This window comes from Asterias rubens, chromosome 1, assembly GCF_902459465.1.
Source record: "Asterias rubens chromosome 1, eAstRub1.3, whole genome shotgun sequence".
Classification (NCBI taxonomy): Eukaryota; Metazoa; Echinodermata; class Asteroidea; order Forcipulatida; family Asteriidae; genus Asterias; species Asterias rubens.
Genome location: NC_047062.1, coordinates 21,348,625 through 21,373,830, shown reverse-complemented (window position 1 = coordinate 21,373,830; position 25,206 = coordinate 21,348,625). Strand labels below are relative to the sequence as shown.

The 25,206-nt window shown below is 38.6% G+C and overlaps 1 protein-coding gene across 2 annotated transcripts; it reads left to right on the top strand.

Moving 5' to 3' along the window:
• Positions 1-16: 16 nt before the first annotated feature.
• LOC117296134 (protein O-mannosyl-transferase 2-like) lies at positions 17-24,252 on the top strand. Of its 2 annotated transcripts, none has more exons than XM_033779022.1 (19): positions 17-1,426; positions 3,584-3,668; positions 4,561-4,665; positions 4,980-5,088; positions 5,850-6,027; positions 6,713-6,806; positions 7,161-7,267; positions 7,850-7,932; positions 8,355-8,464; positions 12,718-12,845; positions 14,077-14,155; positions 14,797-14,948; positions 19,337-19,425; positions 19,853-19,929; positions 20,619-20,690; positions 21,440-21,470; positions 21,710-21,850; positions 22,589-22,700; positions 23,995-24,252. In XM_033779022.1, exons 1-19 carry the CDS (start codon positions 1,284-1,286, stop codon positions 24,095-24,097), a joined length of 1,998 nt encoding a protein of 665 aa, XP_033634913.1. In that variant the 5' UTR covers positions 17-1,283; the 3' UTR covers positions 24,098-24,252. The 2 variants fall into 2 exon arrangements, with proteins under 2 accessions (XP_033634913.1, XP_033634905.1); XM_033779014.1 differs by having other exon boundaries at positions 21,305-21,470.
• Positions 24,253-25,206: the final 954 nt, after the last annotated feature.

Sequence of the window (25,206 nt, the reverse complement as noted above, 5' to 3'; positions counted from 1 at the left end):
CGGTCAGATTCAGAAAATGAGCAGCCAATTTCATTTTCATCATCATCATCATCATCATCATCATCATCATCATCATCATCATCAGTCGGCTGCATAGCAGGCGGACACAAGCTTTTCCCATTCTCTCCTGTCTTGTACTTTTCTCCGAATCTCAAGCGGGGGAGAGCAGAAAATCCGGGGAGACTAATCTTCCAATGTATTCAGGGTACAGCAGGCGCTGACAACCTTGTTTGCAGCGGCCATGCGATGGGGAGTACAGAGCGTAGATGTTGAGTGGCTCGTTGGTGGGTTTCCGTAGGATGTGTCCGACCCATCTGAGTTGTCGTTTTTGGATGGTCTGAGTGCACCTTGGTGGCTGATGTTGTACAAAGTGGTACATTATTTTTCTAATCGTAACCTCATAATGTTGTCAGGAAATGAACAACATAATTTTTAGGAAATTTATATTAACAACGAAACACGCTAAGTTGGTTGCAATTATAGTCTATGCAGGCAGGAAGGAAAATACATTTTCATTGATAGGGGCCTACATGGCCACCAGGGTAATTTGATACAGCAATTGTTAATCAGCGAGTGTGGAAAATAGCCTAATGTGTGTAAACGTAAATTGCATGATTATCTGCACTTTATAATTTAAAACTATTTTTTATGTGATTCTATCCTAATTCATAGTATTTTTGACGCCTGAACTGGTAAAAAGCCCGTTTCGAAAATCGGCGCGGACTGGAATTAGCAGGCTTTTAGTATTTTTGAAGAGGTGTGTGGTATCAAGGTAAAATCCTCCCTTCATGTTGTTTGAAACTTAAACCCGTTAATTGCCATACCTGTCAAGGCGTATTTAAAAACCAGATATGTTTTTATTGTCAATAGTAGTATTGGTTTTAAAAGCAGTCATTTTTGTTTCCAAAGGCAGTTATAAAGGTGACCCGATAGGTTGGGGTGAGTGGAAAGCTTTGTGATTGGGAGTTTCAAAACACAGTCGACATGATAGCGCAGTTTATTTACCTTTAGGGAAGTTATTATTTTATTTTAGAGAGACTATTTTGGGGCGTATTTTTGTGTTGTTGTTTTTTGTTGATAACCAATTAAAATGCCTTTGTGGGCCTGTTGCCGATTGACAAAAAAAACATTCAGTTCTTTGCTTGTGTTTTTTTCCCCTTCACATTGCACTGACTCGCTCCAACCGATCCATTTATCGCTGGCTCCTTTCGAACTAATGGTGGCGCTATTTTCGGCATTCACATTTCGCAGGAATTTATTTTCAGTCTGCTCTGCTGGAGATAATGGCATTGCATACAAAAAAGGCAAACATTGGCAGAAAATATTCCAGTAATTCATCCTTTCACCGATTGCTGGCATTATTAGCTGTGTCTGCAGTTTCTTTAATGACAAGATTGTACAAACTGAACGAACCTGAACATGTTTGGTAAGTTAAAACGTCTCTCTTTCTCTGTCTCAGTCTCAGCATCCAGTGACCAGTGACTGTTGTGTAGTTGCGATAACCATGCATTATATTTATTTCTGAGCCGTAGCAAGCATAACAAAAACCTCCTTGGGGGAGAGGGTGGCTGACGTTACAGCTCGTCTAACCTTGTCAAAATAACGGAACTTTGAACGGAAACACCTGCCGATGCCTGCTCTGCAAGTGCAATGTGTGCAGGGCGAAATGGTTAAAAACGTACAATTTCGACAGCTACACTGTAGGTAGTCCGCAGGTTTGCTCCATTTTTACCACTTGACTTCTGAAAATCATGACACAAACTCTAGGAACACAAACTTGATCCTCAATGTCTAATGAATCCTACCATATCTATCACTCAAAACACCATAGTACCCAGTAAATGGGGCGCTGTACTCCTTTTTCAAAATGTCAAAATTTGAAAAAAGGAGTACAGCGCCCCAGTTACTGGGTCTAATATTGAGGAAATAACTTGAAGAAAAAGGACAAAAACTTACCAGATCCCCGAGCGAAAGAGTAAAAAATGTCCCAGGTTGAAAATTCGAATCTGAGGGGGGCGGAGCTTCGGCTGTTTGTGCACGTCACAGACTCAGCGCTGTGTGTGGTGCATTCAGTGTATCCCTGCAACTGTGCAGCCGTAGTCTTGTACACGCGGTGAGATGCAAAAATCAGAGAAACAGAGCGCCCGCTAACGTTCGATTATTACAAGCGTGTACAGTGTTTGCCGTGCATAGATCGGAACGTTGGTTGTGTGTGACCCGGCAACACCAATGGTCTTGGAACCAAGACTACGGCTGTACAATTACCGGGATGCACAATGCACCACACGCAGTGCTGAGTCGTTGACCCCGGTGACGTACACACACAGCCGAAGCTCCGCTCCCCTCAGATTCAATTTTTCAACCTGGGACATTTTTTACTCTTTCGCTCGGGGATCTGGTAAGTTTTTGTCCTTTTTCTTCAAATTATTTCCTCAATGGTGTTTTGAGTGATATGGTAGGATTAGACATTGAGGATCAAGTTCGTGTTCCTAGAATTTGTGTCATGATTTTCAAAAGTTGTAAAAATGGAGCAAATCTGCTGACTAGCTGTCGAAAGTGTACGTTTTTAGCGATTTCGCCCTGCACACATTGCGGAAGCTTCGTAACCCTCCCGCTACGCCGTCGGCAGGAGGGTTACGTTATCACAACTACATCCAGTCAGCCGGCCATGACATGATGAGGTCCTGGCCCAGGGCTATTGGCCATGCAAGCAAGCTTAAAAGAATTAAAATAACATCAATTGTTTGATTGTGTTGTACATGTTATTTTTATAACATAGAGGAAGGGAAATACATTATGTAACAAACAAGTCACTCAACGCATTATGCTCAATATAATGACAATAATACAACAGGCTTGATTTCGCAAACAACCCAAGACTCAACAAAAGTGCTTCCCCTTCAAAATGTAAACAAGCATTCTTAATCTTACCGAAGATTACAACTTTTTAGAATTATAGGACAATTAAATCTCCCAGTTTTATGACGTTTGGTGTTAAACCCTTCTTCTTGTAAATTTTATTTAGGGAATAAAATGGTAGCGATGAGTTCTTCAACGTACGTTTAAAGCCGGCAGGGTCTGCGGCCGTGTGATAAAGGCCTTTATCGCTCGGCAAAGACCCTGCAAGGTTTTAAACAGATGTTGAAGAACAAGTCACGTCTCTTTTATAGGCCCTACCCATTCATAAATGCCCTTTTGTAAAAAAACATAAACAAATACAGGTATAGACACTTTAACAATTGAAAATTCGAGGTTTGAAATATTTTTTTCCAAATCTTTGTTAAGAATCTGTTCAAGGCCCGTGGGTTGTGTGTACGCGCACGCGCTTAGATTACGCGCTGATAGCTATGATTTGCGCATTCCGCGTGATAATCTTGCGCGCCCGACATGCGGAAGTAAGCTCAGTGTGCATAAACAGAGCTCCAGTGTGCATTAACAAAAGGTTTAACATGTGTTATGCGCTATATAAGAATCGTTATTTATTATTATTATTATTATTATTTAACATGTAGAGACCTCAGCAATGGCACACACTAAACATTACAAAGCACACATTTTATTTTCACATTATCTTTTTTGACAGTTGGGATGAGACACACTTTGGTAAAATGGCAAGTTACTACATCAACAGGACGTTCTTCTTTGATGTCCATCCACCACTTGGAAAGGTAATGATTTCTCCCGAAAACTAATAAAAAGAATACAAGTCTAATTAAAATATTGCTTAGTAAAAAAGTCTGAGTTTAAAACTTACGGTTCTTTTCAGGATCACCCCAACCCTAGAGATAGTCACTACATGGTATTACCGCAAACCTTTCCAAATTTCATTTGTGTTTTTGTGTAAGGAAGTGTAAAAGATAAAAGACAAATCTTTTTCCAGAATTTGCAATTTGCAAACAAAAATTCCATAAACCACTGGCTGAAGTGAAGGCGCTCTCAAATGTTTAAAACTGGTATTCTAAGTTTTGTTTAACTCACAACTTGAACTTTACTGAATTTACATACATGGTGTGTTGTAACCAATACAACCTACACGTATGCCTAATATTGTACTCTATTGGTAATTGTCGAAGACCAGTCTTTTCACTTGGTGTATCTCAATATAAATGCATAAAATAACAAACCTGTGAAAATTGGTCGTCGGAGTTGTGAGATAACTATGAAAGAAAAAAACACCCTTGTCACACGAAGTTGTGTGCTTTCAGATGCTTGATTTCGAGACCTCAAATTCTAAACTTGAGGTCTCAAAATCAAATTTGTGGAAAATGACTTCTTTCTCGAAAACTACGTCACTACAGAGGTAGCTGGTTCTCTCAATGTTTTAAACTATCAACCTCTCCCCCTTACTCGTTACCAAGTGAGGTTTTATGCTGATAATTATTTTGAGTAATTACCAATAGTGTCCACTGCCTTTAAATACATGTAGTGCACATTTTAAGCTGTTTTAGATGTACCAACACACAGTCTGAGATTAGGCCTATTTAATTGGCACAGGACACTGCAACAGTTTACTTCAACTCACCTTTGCCACCTTTGTGTCATTTTGTTGCATCCTTCTAGATGCTGATCGGTCTGTCTGGCGCCTTGTCTGGATACGATGGCAGGTTTACATTTGAGAACCCAGGACAAGAATACAATGATGCAAACTACATGGGAATGAGAGCTGTAAGTAAACAACCTTCAGACAATTTTTCAGACAAAATAATTTCCCATCTTTATAACAAATCAGCTTTTGGATAGAAAATTACACAACTTTTTTTCAAGGTTTTTACAAAAGTATGACCCTACATTGAAATCAGGGTCATTGCATGACATGCGCAGCAAGACAACCAAATGTTTGCTTACCTTTTTTTCCTTTAGAACACTGTAAAACTAGCCTCTTCCTGAGCAAACTGTGGAGGAGGCACAATTGAAAATTGTCCATACTGAAGAGGTTGTGTTTAATATTTCATGGTGTGATCCTATTCTTTTATTTTCAGTTTTGTGCCATACTAGGTTCAGCAGTGGCTCCTCTATCCTTCCTTACAGTGGTGGAGTTAACTCAGTCCATCCAAGCTGGAATCATGGCAGCGTCTTTGATTATATTTGGTGAGTGAACGAAAACACACACCCAGTCATGACATGGGCTCACTGTTATTATGTCCGCACAGTATTTTGTACAGTGTTTTCATGTGTAAAGAACAAAGCAATATCCGCAGAGTGACTGCAACACGGTGCTGGGTGTCTTTTATTAAAATATTTTCTACCTTGTGGAGACGGAGAACAAAACACAAAAGGGAAACAGAAGATCTCCTTATGGGAATTCTTAAGACTGGGGTGTGTCACAAGGAATATTGTGTACAAAGTTTGTTACATACAGTACAGTAACTACAGGGAAAGAACAAAGGAAAGAACGAAAGATGTGCCCACGGGGATGTACAAAATATAATGGGTGTGGGTTTGTATGGCCTACCCTCCTAGAACATTTTTCAATAGGGACAATAAGTCCTCACTAGTCGGTTCTTTGTTTTCATGGGTCCTCACTAGTCATTTGTGTACTTGTTTTAATACAGAAAGTACAATAGGTGTCGTTCAATGAATTGGTCAAACACGACTGTGTGGGTTTAAAGGTGTGATCCAGGTTTTGCTTGAGTGAGGACATCCTTGCTTCAATTCCCTGTACAAAACCAATGATTACATGGTTGATGGAACACAGTGGTTTCTTCGGTTTACACCATTTACAAACATGCGTAGGTGTGTTGGGGTGAGGTTTGTTGGGGTGGGGTGTGGGAGGGGAACCTTTAGGAGTCACCTAAACTTTGAAAGACTCCTTAGTCAAAATTTAACACTGCTGTAATCTTCATTGACAGATACTGGTTGCCTGACATTGTCCCAGTACATCCTTCTGGATCCCATCTTACTGTTCTTCATTATGACGTCTACCTACTGCTTGGTGATGTTTCTTCATTCCCAGTCTTCCACACCTTTCAAGCTAGCCTGGTGGCTCTGGATGGCAGCTACAGGCATCTCATTGGCGTGTGCATTCAGGTAACAGTACCTTCCATTTGCATGTGTTACTTAATAATACGCACTTTCTTTACTCCCGATGGGCATCTCAAAGCACAGAACACTAAGGTGAACCCACTTCTCTTTTTGATAAGTGCACTTGGTTCTTTTATGTGCATTACACAACCTACAGCTTTACGTCCCATCCGAAAGACGCAGCAATAATTTGTCTTGCTTAAAGGCAGTGGACACTATTGGTAATTACTCTAAATAATTATTAGCATAAAACCGTACTTAGGAACGAGTAATGGGGAGAGGTTGATAGTGTAAAACATTGTGAGAAACGGCTTCCTCTTAAGTGACGTAGTTTTTGAGAAAGAAGTAATTTTCCAGGAATTTGATTTTGAGACCTCAGATTTAGAATTTTAGGTCTCAAAATCAGGCATCTGAAAGCACACAACTTCCTGTGACAAGGATGTTTTTTCTTTCATTATTTTCTGGCAACTTCGCCGACCAATTGAGCTCAAATTTACACAGGTTTGTTATTTTATGCATATGTTGAGAGACACAGTAAGAAGACTGGTCTTTGACAATTACCAATAGTGTTCAGTGTCTTTAAGGACACAAGTGTTCTAACCGTGACTCAAACCATCAATTCAATTGGCTGCATTTAGAAGAATCAAATCAAAATTTGTTTATACATTTGTTGTTGTTTTTATCCAAGCAGTGTTAAATTTGTTGGTCTATTTGTGATTCTCCTCGCTGGAGTGATGACTATGAAGGATTTGTGGAGGTTACTTGGAGATCTTTCCCTCTCAAAGGTAGGAAACATTTTTTTAGGAAATCACAGTTGTATTTTAATACATTTGATTTCTCACTCAGTTTTATTTTAATGATAAACCTTCTCAATTGCCCTTAACCTTTTTAAATGACTAGCCGTTAGGACCAGTTTGCCGAATGTTTTTACTAGTCTGGACCGGTCCATGTTTCAAATTAATGCTTTTTAATCAGCAATCATGAGTTCTGAATGACAATGTGCACAACAGTGGCCATACCATTTATCTCCAACCAACGTATGGTTGTTGTTGTTTGAAGGGTAGAAACATAGCATAGTTGCACCACTGTCAAGACTTCCATTAAACCAGGATCTGTGTTGTTTCTTCATTCTTCTGCAGACAACTCTCTTTTACCATCTTCTCTCCAGAGCATCTTGCCTGATCTTCCTCCCAATGCTGATCTACCTTATTGGTTTTGCAGTGCATTTAAAGGTGCTTAACCAAAGGTAAAACACAGTTGCCTCTTGACATTTAAAATGATCAAGTCAATAAGCTGCTATAGACTCATTGCATATGACGTCACACTCTCAAAAAGGAGGCAGATCATTGGACAACAATAGCTGTTCTCTCTGCGTACAAACAGGCCTGTGACCTTAGCGTATATGTTGCGTTTTGCGTTATGCAAGGGGGAGCTATTGACTTCTTACACAATACAGAACACGCCTCACAACAATGCGCGTAATTTGGGGTGTCAACTCTCTTTTGTGCATGTTTGTATACGATTTTGACACCCAAAATGACACCCAGGATTGGCACAATATTTAGCATATCGTGGAAAATTGTAATAATTATACAGACATGCAAGATGTCATTATTTTTGGGTTGAACAACGAATAATATTGAAAGATCTCTTAAGGGTAAAACAGCAGTCTGTAACTGTTTATCCCTTGACTTTGATGAAGATAATGTGTTTTTTGTGTGATTTGTTTTTATAACTTCAACTCGAGTCTAAGTTGGACACAGCTCTGTGGTATATTTGCTATTTGAATCTTTTGTAATGTATTTGCATCACTTTTGTTTCCTGCCAGTGGGAATGGAGACGCACATTTCAGTTCCTACTTCCAATCCAGTCTTCTTGGCAACAGTCTCTACAATGCATCAATGCCCAAAGGTAAGAGACCTTTTGAACCATAAGAACGTTCTCATTAGTTCTGATAAGTACTCCCATGCGTGCTCATGGACCATTCCTTTGGTCTTCCGGAATGTTCCATTGCCTGTGTACTTTGCAAAGTAGCCATGCAAGACTAACACTGCATTTTAAACTCTCAAATGTAGTGCACAGTTTTGTTGTAGTTTTCTAGTAGAGCTTCGTTACTTGATAACAGATATATAAGTCAGTACACGAAAAAGAAGAGGGAGCCTTGAAGCGTACACTGATTTTCATTTTTGCGGCTAGATTTTGCATTTGGCTCTATTATAACCTTTGTATCAGTTAAGTGTTCCATGGGAAAAATAAAACAGAAACAAAATCAATACATGAAACTGAAAAAGGTCTATTTAAAGCATTACCTGATTTTCATTTTTTGAGTCTAGATATTGCATATGGCTCCATTATAACCTTGAGGAATCACCGTGTAGGAGGTGGACTTCTTCACTCCCATCCTCATCTCTATCCAGAAGAATTAGGACCCAAACAACAACAGGTATGCATGAATATTCAGCAGTTATGGCTCATATTTAGAACTGGATAAGAATATTTATTAGGTGTTAAGTATTTGATATTCACCTCTTGTACAATGTGCAGCGCACATGTACGTGTCTGTCCTGTCGCAATTTTGGAAGTCAAAATGTACACAAAGAATTAGACCGATCCATTAGGCTCCGCCCACAAGGCACGTGTGTGCAAGAACATGTGAGCCTCTCCAATGTCTTTCTGCACAACACTGCATGTCGCACGCTTGTCGGACTTGGTTTGTCGGACCTTCGTTGCATTGTGATTGGTCAATACGCAATGGGGCGGAGCTTAATGGATCAGTCTATTGACGTCCAAAATGGTGGAAATAGAAGACTGGCATTTCTTGGAGATGCATTCGGCATCTGCAAGGGATCAAATTTATTGAAGAAAAAAATCAGTCTTAAATTATTAGCTGTTCCGACCTACCGTCGGAACAGGTATTGTTTTCGTCGAGATTTTTATTATTAGCTGTTCCGACCTACCGTCGGAACAGGTATTGTTTTCGCCGAGATTTTATTATTTTTATTATTATTATTATTATTATTATTATTCTTTGTTTCCGCCAAAACCCCATAGCATTTGTACACGCTCTTTATTCAAGTCTATTCTCCTAGACCATAAGTTCAAAAGAGTGAAATCATATACCAAATTGAAGCTTAGAACATAAGCTTTACTCTAAATGTAAACAAAATTAAAAATCTTAATTAATTAGCCACGTGGTCTTCATTTGAACATAACTGGATGCAGTCGCTTCCATGTTATTGTTAAATATTCTCTTTGGTAAATGCCATACAGTATGTACCTATCATGAGTTGTGACTTCTTGAGATGAGTCTACGCGTTTGAATATAACTGGATGCAGTCACTTCCATATTATTGTTAAACATTCTCTATGGTAAATGCAATTCAGTATGTACCTATCATGAGTTGTGACTTCTTGAGAGGAGTCTACTCAAGTCTCTTTTTCTTATTTTTCTACATACGTTCTGGACCACAGCGCAGTCTCTGTTTCTTTGTTTCCTAACCGAGTTCTGGACCAATATACTCTGTACACGAAGGTTTAGGGTTTTCTTTTAACGAACGTGCGTATATAAATAGGGTTTTTTGACGACGAAGACATACCATGGTGTCCACAGAATTACACTAAACTTAAACAGTTTGAAGATAATGACAGTTGAAAGCTTCCCTTAAAATACTACTTGCTGTGGTGTTGTAGTTTTTGAGAAATGAGTGAAAAAATGTCAAATTTAGACTCCGAGGTGGCGTCGTCCGTGGACGAACGTGAAACGAGAATTATTTCGCCGGATCATAATCCCCTCTGTTGATATACATACATGTAAACCCACGAATTGTGCACTGGCCGTTATAGCCTAGTGGTCATCAGTCGCACTAACTTCGCTGATACCTGCAAGATCGAATCTCCGTACGATACAATATTTCTTTTTATCCCCCAAAACTAAAAAAATATTTCTTTTTGTAATATTTTAAGTTAGATTCTTATCTTTATATCGATAGTGTTGCCTTTTCTTTTTCTCAATTGTTAGCCCAACATAACATGTGTGCATGCATGACACGATGATGTTTAAACAACACAGTAAGCGGAAAATGGTGATCATAAGCGCAGAGTTTGGTGGTTAAGAGTTCTGTGAAATCAAATAGTACTAGATCAAACATCAAACCACCGACCTCCAAAAATGTTAAAAATCTTAATTAATTAACCACGTGACCCATATTTGCATATTTTATTGTACAAGGGGACAAAGTTGTTGGAACTTCCTGTTGATGTTGACATCATGAGAACATCAGCATAAGTATTGGAATTGTACTGCCTATTGAACCACTTTGAGTGTTCAAGGAGTCCAACACGTCAGTCTAGAGTCCAACTCTGATTGTAAAAATCAATTCAGGCATCATCTTCAATTTAATTTTATGCAACAAGCAAACCTATAAATGTTCTGATTTTATTTCAAAGGGTAACATAAATGGCTGTTAGTAAACGGTTTCCAACAAAAACTACATGGTGTATGTGCACAATATTCTTACTGGCCTCAAGCATTTACCTCTAGATAATAAATCAAGCATTCAGTTCAAAATGATAACAGTTTGTTATCGCCACATTATTCAGCGAACCATGATTCATACACAGCTACTATTCACAAGAAAATCTATGTGTGGAGGGTAACAGACAGCACACAATGGAACCGGAGTTTAACAATGACAATACCAAAAGTGCAATCGTCAGCCGTTGCAGTTTATTATACATGGGGCTGATGGTGATCAAAAGGATAAAAGTCTGTTGTCGATACAACCGCCCACTTATATTCAACGGACCATGAATCACGGACCATATGCACAAAATAAAATATTCAAAAGAATATCCATATAATAGATTTGTCTGGTGTATAAACTGATGTCCCAGCCTTGGGATTTTTGTGTGTTTTGCTAGATTCCTCGCTCCCCAACCAAAGTGACTACAAAACGTCTCTAATGGATAACAATGGTATATTTCGACATGTTTTTTTTCCAGAGTTGTGGGGCCCATTGTCTCTAGTATTTATTTTTACCACACAACTAGTGTTCCCTTTTATGTTTTATTATGATGTTGGGTATTTTGTTTATCTGTTTCATTTAAATATATGGTTAAGTTTTATTTTACGCTAACTGTTTTTGTGTTTGTTCTTCCTGTAATTTTGAATTGTTTTGCCGCTACATAAGATTACACCCACTAAATAGAATTGCTTACATTGCTTTCTTCGTTAGAAAAAAGGGGGGGGTCCATACTCGTTAAGGTTTGCTTTTTATGGGCCCCTCCATCCCCTACATGTGATTTGCATTGATTTTTACTTTTTGTTTTCTATTATTGTACGATTGCATTTGCTTGTAATAAATGATTTATTACCTTCTGTGTAGACTAAGCAAGTCTCGCGCGTATTTAAAAAACCGTATTTATTCCAAACCTTATGGAGTTTTACGTGGGACATTTTGTTTCGTCCATTATTTTAGTTTTACGTAGTTTATGACCATGAATATTAGAAATATTGTTGGAAATGTAATACTAGTTAACAAAACGTAAACAAGTAAAATCATTTTTTTTTTTTTTAACCTACTTTCGGGATGTCGACTTCCCGAGATAAATTATCACAGGAAGACGACATCCTAATTTTAGGATGTCGACTTCCCGAGATAAATTATCACAGCAAGACGACATCCTACTTTTGGGATATCGACATTCCGAGATAAATTATCACAGGAAGACAACATTCTTCTTTTAGAATGTCGACTTCCCGAGATAAATTATCACAGGAAGATGACAACTGACGTTTAGGATGTCGACATACCGAGATAAATTATCACAGGAAGACGACATCCTACTTTTAGGATGTCGACATTCCGAGATAAATTATCACAGGAAGACGACATTCTTCTTTAATAATGTCGACTGTTTGTAGTTATAAGACTCCTTGGGGATAGGAGAAAAATTTGGAAAAAGCGTGACCTCAATTTGACCTCTACTTCCGGGTCAACCGGAAGTAGGACCATATCTCAAGCAAGAACTACTCAACCGATTTTCAATTTGTTTTCACTTACAGACTCCTTGACATTAATATTGACTGTGAAAACCCGTGACCCCATGTTGGCCTCTACGTCCGGGTGAACCGGAAGTGGGACCATACGCCAAGTACTATACAACCGATTTTCAATCCTTTTTGTTCAGTTTTATCCTCCTAAGGCATTAAAAATAAACTTTGAAAATCCATGACCCCAAGTTGACCTCTACTTCCGGGTCAACCAGAAGTGGCACCATATCTCAAGAACTACACAACCGATTTTTTTCAGTTACAGACTCCTTGGGCGTTAGAGATTAGCCTTAGGTTACCGTGACCCCATGAAGTGGCACCGTAACTCAAGACACTGTACAGTATTTTTCAAACTTGTTTTCAGTTATAGACTCCTTGGTAATTTTAACACATAATCAAAGCAAAAGAACACGGAACAGCTTTGTGTTTGTTCACAAACACCTAATGTCTAGTTGTTTAATAGATTTTATACGGAATCAAGATCTTCAATAATTATTGTCTTTGTATTAATTTTCAATAAGGTCAGAATGTCCATTTTTCATCCCTCCCTCCCCCATGTCAAGCATAAACCCATGTGAATTCATAATTTTTTTGTTTGATTTCGTTTGATGTTACCGCGTCTCTTTTCGTTTTCTTTTCAATAGATCACAACTTATTCCCACAAAGATGAGAATAACCAGTGGCTTGTTAAGAGATCTGATGTTGAGCTCAATCCAGCCCGACCAGTACAGTTTGTCACCCATGGGGATTTTGTACGCTTAGAACACATCAGGTAAAGTCACCCTCTTTCAATACCATCTCAAGTAGTGCTGGTCAGAGACAACTTTAATCAAATAGCTCCTGTTCACCAAACTTTGTTTTGCCAAGAACGAGGCCCATCATTTTGCTGATAAGAGCCTTCTCAGTCTATGGATTCAAACTCTGAAATAAATTTCCAAATCACACCAGGGACACAACATTTTCATACTAGCAAATTCACATTAAGGACGCCATTTTGATATTGGCGCATAATGCTTTTGTTTAAATGTTTGACTTGACAAACATACATAGCCACTGGAATTTTTGTATCAGAAGCGGGCATTTTTAAAATGGCTGCCAAAAATAAGGCCACCACAGGCAAATTCGGAGTTCTCTAAAATTTCATGTTTTAGTATCAAGTACATGTGTGCCAAGTTTCATGCTTTTACAACAAAGTGCACGATTCTGTAATGTTATAGCAATTATCCGCTGGACTACAAGAATGGTTACCAAATGTATACCATCCCTTTAAAGACACTTGACACACTTTTGGTAATTGTCAGAGACTAGTCTTCTCACTTGGTGTATCTCAACATATGCACAAAATAACAAAGCTGTGACAATTTGAACTCAATCGGTTGTAAAAGTTGCAAGATAATACTGGAACAAAAAACACCCGTGTCACACAAAGTTGTGCGCTTTCAGACGCTTGCATTTGGGACCTCAAAATCTAATTCTGAGGTCTCAAAATCAAATTCAAATATTTTAGTGGAAAAATACTTCTTTCTCGAAAACTACGTTACTTCAGAGGGAGCCGTCTCTCAAAACGTTTTTATACTATCAACAGCTCTTTATTGCTTGTTACCAAGGAAGATTTTATGCTAACAATTTATTTGAGTAATTACCAAAAGTGTCCAGTGCCTTTAGACAATGCTGATTGTATAGACGATGTGACCTGTGACATCACATGTTTACAAAAGAGCCACAGAGCCTGGACTTCCTGCAGGCAAGATTTGAGCACAGCCTAATGGAAGAAACATAAAATCTTATATTTTATGGAGATTGCACTGTCTAATTCTTATCAACTTTTGATATGATGAAAGGGGGCACATCTCAAAACTTGTCCAGCTTTTACTTTCATAATTCTTTGATTTATTTGGAAATTATGACACAAAAAGTCAACTTTCCCATATGACCTGTGCAGACTTGTGCCTGCGCGCCTATTGTTCACATGGTCTATTGAATCATTTCCATCCTCATTGTAGAACTGGTAGGAATCTGCACAGCCATGCTGAACCGGCTCCTATATCCAGGGATCATTACCAGGTGTCTGCCTATGGCATTGTGAGTTCAGTTTAAATTGTAATCATCTTTCCCTAATGCTGACTTTGCTTTTTCCTAAGACCGCCCCTATACCCCTCTCCTAACTCTATTTTTAATATTTTTGTTATAATTAATCAGTCCAGTTATATTTATTTTATTTTTTCAGCGTAACAGCCTCATGAAATTGGGCCTGGTTCTTTACAAAAAAAAAAGTTACCTGGGTAACAAAATGAGAACTTAAGCAGCAGTACAAACTCACTGACCAGTCAACACTTTTTCAAAATCTCACAATAACTTAAAAAAGTGGAGTGTCATGGCCGAGCGGTCTAGGTCAGTGGACTCAATTTCTGTAATTTACAGAATGTGGGTTTGAATTCTGGCCTTTCAGTTGCGACATTTCTGTTCTTGAGCAAGGCTCTTTATCATAACTGCTTCTCTCCACCCAGGAGTACAAATGGGTAATGGCAAGAGCTGGGGAGTAACCTGCGATGGACTGGCATTCTGTCCAGTGGGAATGGACATATTCTCAGTCGTTTAATGCCAAGGGAACTGGATATAAACACCCCCTGGTGTGCCATATTGTTTGATGAGCCATATTGGCTCGGGACAGACTTTACTTTTTTACAAAACTCCCGTCTCTTCTTCTTCTCCTCATTGCTCAGAATGGTACAGGTGACATGAATGATATATGGAGGGTTGAGATGGTCAGACAGACAGTCGGATCAAGGGTTAGGACTGTCTTCTCTCAGATCAAACTCATCCATTACAGGACAGAATGTGTACTCTATACTTCTGGTAAACAACTCCCTAAATGGTGAGTGCCCCTGATATAGACCTACATGTATATCACGGCGTGGTTATCTTTATTTTACTCCATTCCAACTCAATGGAACCAAACTGAAGCAGGACGAAATAGTAGTCTGGTGCCATGTTTGCGCAATGAATGTTAGGATTCATTTATGTTATGGAAACAGGGAACATGACCAAGATGGTGGCATTGTGATAAAGGTCTATACACAGTGAAACAAAACATTCAAAGATTATCTTCTATTGCAGGACAGAATGTGTACTCTATGAAAAAAAACATCAAAGTCTATATGGAACGCCAAAGAGGCATTTAATCATCGGTGATGGTCTTTTGCAACCGGTGATCAAATTTGTCATCGGTGGTGGTCCTATGCGATCGGTGATCAACTTTAGCGAGCGGTGATAAAACACGATCGGTGGTCCATTTTAGCGATCAGTCATGCATATTCATGATCGGTGATGGTGTATAGCGATCGGTCATGCATATTCACGACCGTTGATGGCTTTTTGCAATCAGTGGTCAACTTTAGTGATCGGTGGTGGCTTTTTGCAATTGGTCAACGTTAGGGATCGGTGGTGGCTTTTTGCAGTTGGTCAACTTTAGGGATCGGTGATGGCTTTTTGCAATCGGTCAACTTCAGGGACCGGTGATGGCTTTTTGCAATCGGTCAACTTTAGTGATCGGTGGTGGCTTTTTGCAATCGGTCAACTTTAGCGATCGGTGATGGCTTTTTGCAATCGGTCAACTTAAGGGATCGGAGGTGGCTTTTTGCAATCAGTCAACTTTAGAGATCGGTGGTGGCTTTTTGCAATCGGTCAACTTTTGCAACCGGTGATGGGATTTTGGGATATCCGAACTTTGCGTCCGGTCGGTGCAGGCCTACTTCAAAACCTATGATTGTGTAGATTGTGGATATTAATTGTTGTTATTTTCTATTTCACACCACCATGGAGGAATAAATTACACTCACCAGCGGGTTGACTGACTTGCCAAACATTTTTAGAAGAGTACCATTTTATAACTATGTAAGGGGGAACGCAACAAACATCAAATTAATCAGCTCTTTCTAAAAAGATAATAATAATAACAACAAATGGGTAGGAGAGGGTGTGGAAGGGTTATCTATGTCCCACAATTGGTTGTCGTCTTCCGGAATTGGTGTATGCCGGGGAAATACAAATATTTATATTCAGTGAAGGGAAATGTTTTTGAACAAGAGTCTCTACCGATAGTTTTGTGTGTAAGGGGAAATCTGAAATCATACAAGTAGCCCTGTGTAAACAGACCCGGAGGTGAGAACATTATGACCACACAAAAACCGTTTTGATGGAAAACACATATTATGTGCATCATAAATGTGATGGACAAACACAGACCGGGACACACTCAACACGTTTTATAAAAGGCTAGGTAAAGTACATGTGTTATACAAATATTTCCTTGTAATAAACGGAGAGGCACGTATTAATTGAATCCAAAGCGAAAAACGTACTGTATAAAGTTCTTAATTTAGGGGGGGGGTGTATAAAGTATAAAGATAAAAGAGTTATATAAAATTGAAGCTTGAAAATAAGCTTTACTCTAAACGTAATTTTGTTTTAAATTATGAATTAATTAACCTTGTGATCTTCATTTGCATATTTAATTAGTAAATCTTAGTAGAGCGCCATGTCTCAAGAAGTATACTTCCGGGTCAACCGGAAGTTGGCCCATTTTTTGTTTCAGTTATACTACACAATCAATCTTCATTTTTTGTTTCAGTTAAGACTCCTTTTAAATTTTTACTTTGGAAAACCATGACCCCATGTTGACCTCTACTTCCAGGTCAACCTGAATTGGGACCAGATCGCAAGACCTATACAACCTATTTCAAACTTGTTCCAGTTTCCGCGACCCCATGTTGACCTCTACTTCCGGGTCAACCGGAAGTGGGACCATATCTCAAGAACTATACAACCAATTTCCAAACTTTTTTTTCAGTTGCACACTCCTTTGTGTTAAATATGAACTTTGAAAAATGTGTCCCCTTGTTGACCTCTACTTCAGGGTCAACTGGAAGTGGGACCATACCTCAAGAACTACACCACTAATTTTCAAACCCTTTTTCACTTGGAGACTCTTTGAGCATTAAGGATTAACCTTAACAAAATTTGGCCCCCATATTGACCTAGCTCTACTTCCAGGTCAACCGGAAGTGGGACAATATCCCAAGAACTTCACAAACGATGTTCAAACCTTTTTTCAGTTATAGCCTAACAAACAATACAGTATCGGGCCAATGGTGGCATGTACCGGCGTCGAGTTTCGATACGGTGCCGTTAATTATGATGATGATATTGAGCCAGAATTGGGCCAGTGCTGGCCTTCTTCCGGTCAAGCGTCATGTCCTTGCTAGTAAAGTGCCCACACTGGGCCAATGTCGGTTTTATAGAGGCAAACTATTTTAGTTAGGACGGAGGTTTGCCTGTCTTGGCCAATATTGGTTTTGTGCGGCACACCGTTTCGGCAAAATGATGAACCTTTAATGGGCCAATGCTGGTTTTGTAGTGGTGCACCATTTTGGGAAAGTGGTAGAAAACCTGCAGTGGTCCAATACTGGTTTTGCGGCACACCATTTGGGAAAACAGGCAGAAAACCTCTCATTGAGCCAATACTGGTTTTGTAGCTGCACACCATTTTTGTCAAAATGGTGTCATATAGAAAACCTTTTCGGGGCCAATCATGCCAATACTGGCTTTGGCAAAACGGTAAAGAAGTATGTTACTAAACCGACTTGATATTTAAAAAGGAATTAGCCCATGCAAGTTATTGAAGCTGGGGTGGATTTCACAAAGAGTTAAGACTAGTCTTATCTCGAGTTAGGAAGAGTTAATCGTCCTAACTTAGGACTAGCCATCTGTTTCTTATATCTCCAAGGACTATGTCCTAAGTTAGGACTAGGCCTAACTCTCTGTGAAATCGACCCCTGATGGTACTGGCATTTTGAGAACCAGAATACTATTAATAAAACAAAATTCTAAAATGTATACCTCTATTATTTTATTGGTTTTTACATATCATTTTTAATTTGATTTATTTATTGCTGCTGTTTTTTCATTTTTTTATGTTTTTTGTTTATCATGGACAACTACACTTTATTGCAATGAACTTTTTTATTGCAAAGTAATTTCATTTAAATTTATTATATTTGATATACTTTTTGCATTTTTATTTTATTAATAAAAACTTACAAGTTAAAATGCTGGTTGAATTTTAGTCTGATAATGAAAAGTTTACTTTCTGTCATCTGTCTACTGGTTTGTTGGTGGCACACCATTTTGGCAAAATGGTAGAAAACCTCTATTGGGCCAACACTGGTTTTGTAGCTGCACCATAGACATTCTTTTCTAGGCCAATTCCTTTTTTTTTAGTGCCACGCCATTTTGACAAAATGGTATAGAAAACTTTTTCTGGGCCAATACTGGTTTCGAAGTGGCACACCATTTTGGCAAATATTGGTATAAACAACTTTTTTGTGCCAATACTGATTTGGTAACGGCCACCATTGGGCCAGCATTGAACCGACATTGGTCATAATATTCAATTTTCAAGGCAGGGTGTCAAAGCTGTGGCACAGGATGTCTTAAGATTGTCAAAACAATTAAAACATGACAAAGTAATGTAATTTGTTTAAAAATTTTTTGCTATAAAATACCCCAAAAATTGTAGATATTAATAAATCTTGATTGCAATAATGTAATAATTTGGAATAACTGATTGCCCAATGTAAGTTTGTTATCTGGGTATAAAATGGTACTCTTCTAAAAATGTTTGGCAAGTCAGTCAACCCGCTGGTGAGTGTAATTTATTCCTCCATGGTGGTGTGAACTAGAAAATAACAACAATTATTATCCACAATCTACACAATCATAGGTTTTGAAGTAGGCCTGCACCGACCGGACGCAAAATTCGGATATCCCAAAATTCCATCACCGGTTGCAAAATTCGGATATCCCAAAATCCCACCACCGATCCCTAAAGTTGACTGATTGCAAAAAGCCACCACCGATCCCTGAAGTTGACCGATTGCAAAAAGCCACCACCGATCACTAAAGTTGACCGTTGCAAAATTCCATCACCGGTTGCAAAAGTTGAGCGATTGCAATAAGCCACCACCGATCCCTAAAGTTGACCGATTGCAAAAAGCCATCACCGATCCCGCAAAATACAGTACAAAGCCTTACTGTGAGTGGCACTTTTCTCCCCCCCCCCTCTTTTGTTTTGGTGGGGGCGGGGGTAAGCTACAACTCCATGCCTGTGGTGGCCCCTAAGCTTTTACCATTCACTTTAGTAGCAACTACATTGTGTACAGGATCTGTAGATTGAATTGAAATTAATTTTCTTCTGTTGACCAGGGGATGGGAACAGCAAGAGGTAACGTGTAATCCCGATCCAAGAGATTCTAACGATCTATGGAATGTGGAAGATCATACTAACCCAAGATGTAAGTAATCTTCATAGAGATTTAACCTGGAAGAGAAGTACATTAGTGTCTGAGCAAGGTCATTGGGGAAATTTCATGCGTGCAGCCATTTTGGCTGAGCGAAGTATAGACTGCAAGTACTTGTTATAACGTGCTTGTGTTTTTGGTGCTTTTTGAAACATCATTCCATTGTTATTTGATTTCTTTTTAAGCACTTTATGGTTTATGCTTTAGTTGTAAGGCCCTATATAAGTTTAGGGCTATAAATTGTTTTAGATGAAATATATGATAGTTAAACATTTTATTGTTTTAAGAGTCTTCATATGTTGTCTTGACCCTTGGCCCCCGAAAAAATGTTCAGCCAGGATTGTGACAACACTCTATTAGATTGCAGTACATGTACTTGTACTTTCCTAATTTGTGATGTTATGTGTAATTATTTTCACAGTGCCCAACATCAGTTTTGAGGTCCTCTCCCCATCTTTTTGGGAGAAATTTATAGAGTCCCATGTGGTGATGCTAAAGGTGACTACAAATCTTTCTTTTTTTCTCTCCAATACTTCTAAAAACCTGATATTTTCATCTAAAATCTGTGTTGTGGGTTTTGGGGGTTTTATCTCTTGAGTGAAGTAGTAACTCAAACTTGAAAAGGAAGAATTTTAGTTTCAGCAGCCAACTTCCGTTTTGGGGTTTACATATTTTGAGTAAAACCCTTGTATACACCGCTTGCCCTACATCACTTACAGCTACTGTGTGCGCAATGTCTGCCACTTTGCGAGTCAAGTTGCAAGTATGGGGGTATGGTAGAGGTCCCTTGCACTGATGCCACACACTGCTACTGGGGTCGATTTCACATAGCAATCAAATACATTGAAAGACAAATTGTCAGTATCACCATAGTGATTTGCATTGTGACATCACACTTTACGAGTCAACTGCGATTAGTTTGCAGTTACGATCAATCTTGGCTCTTTGTGAAATCGGCCCCGTGTCACCCATGTTCTGTCATTTTGGTAATCAAAATGCATGCAAAGATACAGTGCATGTTTAATTTCAGGCGCGTCGCATGAAGATAAACACTGCACAGTACACAGGGAATCTGACTTCCAAATTGACACAACAAAGATTTATCGTGGGTGTTGACATCAGGTGAACTGGGTCAATATTTTCATTTTGTCTTTCTGAAATTATTTATTCCCCCTGTATTCCTGTAGGGCAATAGTCAACTCAAGCCTAAGGTAGGGGAGGTGACGTCCCGACCTTGGCAATGGCCATTTAACTACAGGGTAAGCAGCCACAGTTAATTAATGTATGTTGGTATAATGGCAACCTCGTCCCTAGGAATGATCGATCTTGCCACTCTTTTTTTTCCCCTGCATGCCTTGCTCACTTATAAATCTTAGAGTTGGTTCATTAAAGTGTTCCAGAATCTGGCACATTGTAATAAGCCTGTGGCCGATCTACTCTACACGCCTGTTAAGTTTGGTAGCTCGCAAAAAAAAAGCATCAAGTCAAAGAGCAACTGGTTGTTTCTCATTCTTCTTTGATCTTGTGATATGTCTAATTCGGTTGACCATGTTAAAGAATGAATCATATGAAATGGAATTGTGTCAATATACTTGCATTTTTGACACACGCGTACCATGTTTCCTACAAGTGCTCAACAGTTTCTATGAGGGTGTCTGCAAAGTAGTCACTTTTAACATCCAATCAGCATTGTCTTTCAGGGCATCCCCACCATGGGTTAGCGCCGAGAGGTATCGATACGGTGGGCTGCCCATGGTAGCAAGGCTTGTATACTCACTCACTCTGTCGCCCACAGGTGGGCTAAATAATGGTTGTTTAACATACCCACACTGGGCACTGTCTTACGAGTCAGTCTTTACCATTCCTTCCCCAGGGACAGTGGTTCTCTGGGGGTCATAAATCCCCCCTGGGTATCTATCTACTTGGCAACCCAATTGTTTTCATTGGCAACCTGGCTTGCCTCGTGGTGTTTCTCCTTCTGTATGGACTCTGGTTGCTGAGTGAAAAGAAGGGATGTACAGTGACGCCAGCATTGCGAGGTAAGACTGAGATGGGAATGGAATTGGTTGGGCAGGACACCAAGGCTAAGAGTAGGCCCATGTCATTGCTCTGCTAACCATATAAGAAATAAGCACTTTATGGTGATAGAAAAAATCTTTGCTAACCTTCAGCACATCTCAAAGATTAGCAAGTAATTTTTGTGCATATACTTCCCTTCTGCACATTGGCAGGAGATGCAAACCAAATAAAACATTTATATAATCCTTATTTTTTACAGTGAGATGCCAGAAGACTTTCAGTATATGCGAGTTATTCTTCCTGGGATGGCTCCTCCACTATGCTCCATTTTACATCATGGGGAGGGTCCTGTACTTCCATCACTACTTCCCTGCTATGCTCTTCAACAGCATGCTCTCAGGTAAGCGACTCAAGGCCTCATGCATTTGAACGCACACAAATTTGTGCAGCTAGGGTGTTTTTTCTTCCACTATTTTCTTGCTACTTCAATGACCGATGGAGCCCAACTGACAGATTTGTTATTTTATGCATATGTTGAGATACACCAAGTGAGAATAGTGTTTGACAATTACCAAACGTGTTCAGTGCCTTTGAGGATTACTCTTCTGTGGGGCTCTCTATAAATCTTACCTCATTATTGTTATAATTGATTAAAAATATGTGTTATAATAATAATATGTAGTTCTTACAAAGATCTTCATAACACCGGGGCATCTCAAAGCTTTCCTTTTTGTTTTTGAAAGGCATGTGGAGCAATGTTTGAGATAAGAATTGTATATTTACATACCACTATGACGCATTTTACAATAGGCTGTGGCGCAATCTAAAACCCATCATACATGTACATGTACATATCAGAAAATGCGGGGGTGAACCCCTTCCCTTAATAAGGATAAGTGTACTGGGTTCACTTACGCTCAGTACACAATACATGGTACCTACGGCTTACCCTCAATTCGATTGGGCAAATCAATAATGTTTAAGTGCCTTGCCTAAGGAAACAAGTGTCAAGAGCCCACACTCTGTTGATGAGAGACAGCAGAGCTTGAGTACAGTGCGCTTGACTGCATGGTTAGACATGCAAGAACACCTTAGATTTAATTGTAATTAAAACCTTTACTTCTGGTCATCTTTGCAGGAGTGGTGTTAGATTTTATCCTCCAGTCTGTTGGGGCTTACTTCCCATCAAAGACAAAACTCAGTGTCTACAACAGCAGCATTGTTGTTGTGCTCTCTATTGTTATTCACAGGTGAGAAATTGCACACATTTTACCTATTGTTTAAAAGTTTATGCACTACTGAGAAGAAGTTTAAATATTTGTTATGTGATTGTTTATATCAGTGAATTTAAAACGTGTCTCGAAATTTGCATTTAACAAACATTTTCCCTTCCTGTTTTGTATTGATATATTGATGCATTTTGTTCTTGAATTATGATATTGTTATTGATGTATGACATTTCTCTCAAAACTCACCTTTTCAATACTTTGTTTGTGATTTGGCTGTGTAATTTCTCCTTGTTTTATGTTGAATGTTATATTGATGCATTATTAATACTGATGTATTTGACTTACTTTTTTATAGTATGATATTTCTCTAAAAGCTCACCTTTTCCAGGTTGTGTCTTTGCTTTGGCTGTTTAATTTCTTCTTCTGTTTTACACATATTGATGCATTATTTGGCTGACTATTCCGATGAGACGTTTAACTTCATAGTATGATATTTCAAATCTGCAACTTAATTGCCTTGTATAGTCCTGGTGTTGTCATTTGGTTTCAGTTCCCTAACACCATTCAAGCTGATTTTATTTGGAGCTTGTAGAACATGGTACACCTTTTACTGTGTGTAATGCATTGTGTGCATCTGTTATTGCTGCAGAAATCATTCATTATGCTGAAATTAAGTTTTGTGATGCACCCATTTTCCAATAGATAGAATCCTTATAAAGAGTGTAAAACATCTCTAACCTCCATAGAGTTATATATTAGAACTAGAGGGCGCACTGGCCTATATATGCGACCTGGCATGCGCGCAGGCGGCCATTTTCTAAGTTGACAAAACTGACATCGCACAGCGTTTGTTTGTGCGGCCATTTTGTAAGTTGACTAACAGCATCGCGTAGCGTTCAATAAACACAAACTCCAATGTTTCATATTCAACGCGCGTTCAAAATGGCGCACGCATGTCTCCTTGCGGTCCCGTCGCGTTTGTGCAAGAAGCATCACCAGTGCGCCCTCTAGTTCTTATATATAACTCTCTGCTAACCTCACAGGTTTTAACTGCAGTTTCATTATTTTTTAAAGTTGGTTTTGCAGGCTTTGTACCAAGTACTTAAATTCAAGCAAAACAAGGATTTTGTTGTAATGAATTTAAAGCTTTTTAGGATAATGTTTATAATAGTTAAAGCTTTACTTATCTTATGTGTAGGAAATAATGAAATATCTGTAGCTTAACTATTGAAATTATGAAATATGTATAGCTTAACTATACAGGTACACCTATATTAACCACAGAGTAACCATTGTGATTGTTTTGTTCTTTCAGTTTCTACCTGTTTCACCCTCTATCCTATGGGATAACACACTCATCAGGCAATGCAACAAGCAACATGGATGGTCTTCATTGGATGGACTCCTGGGAGTTTTGACCTTGCTTGCAGGTGATCAATGGTATATCTCCTGAATAATATTTGGTATTAATTTGGGACATTATTGCAGTCTGGGCCTTGCTGCTTAAGCAGGAAATATTGACAAACAATTTTCTGCTAAGCAGAAATGAGCAGGATACCAGTCACAAATTGTACATGTGACATGGTAGTTTGGCTGGTAACCATATTTTCTGGTAAGCATATTTTTGTTATGCTTAGCAATGCTATGATGATGTGTCCTTACTCCTTAAGATCAGAGACCATAGCAGCCATAAGCGGCTTGTGCCAAAATGCCTAGATCAGTCACAAGTAGCCAAAACACTGTTTCACCTGTACTCTTTGTGACTCGTGTCCTACTCATTTTTGCTTAGCAGATCATTACTAAGGATAGCTTCTGCTTCAGCAGCTCAGTGAAAGTTGGCATAGCTGTTCAGTATTTAACTTTGTCTGGGCATTTAAAGCTGCCAAGCAGTTAATGTAACATTTAAAAAAATATATATATATACAAAACTTACCCCCCCCCCCAAAAAAAATAAAATAAAATAAAAAGCGCACCCCCAAAACACATGTAATTTTACTGCATAGCAAAACTACATAAACAGGTTCTGATACATCTACCACATTAATTTTCAACAGAGTTCTAAATCCTAACAAAAATGTTTTATTGTTATTTTGTTTCAAATTTTATTCATGTTTGTGTATGCAGTTATCTATACTATTTTAACAGTACCTATTCCTTGATAAAAAACATAAGCCAGTAATTATAAGTAGAATTCCCATCATCTATATGAATATCAAAATTCCAGTCCCTCAGTACTTAAACAAAACTGCAATACAGTAGTACTTATCATGTTTGTGAAATGTTCATACTTTTTTTTTGTAATGTTTGAAATTCATCTCTATTTGAGATGTAAAAAGCCTCATTCTTGCAAAAGTGATCCAGGTATGTAATCTTTTTATTATGTAAAATAAACAGTAAAGTTTGGCTTTTGGAATTGATCGAGTGCAGGTCAGAATTTAAAGGCTACTTTGCTGTTATGTTCTAACAAGCCATTTGTTAGAGTTAGATTTGAATAAAGTATTGTAATAATAATAGTTAGTTGTTATAC

Coding starts and splice junctions, on each gene's coding strand:
- LOC117296134 (XM_033779014.1), top strand. CDS start 1,284: ATGGCATTGCATACAAAAAAGGCAAACATTGGCAGAAAATATTCCAGT. Junction 7,933..8,354: donor CAATGCATCAATGCCCAAAG/GTAAGAGACCTT, acceptor TTTTGAGTCTAG/ATATTGCATATGGCTCCATT. Junction 20,691..21,304: donor AATGGCCATTTAACTACAGG/GTAAGCAGCCAC, acceptor TTCCTTCCCCAG/GGACAGTGGTTCTCTGGGGG.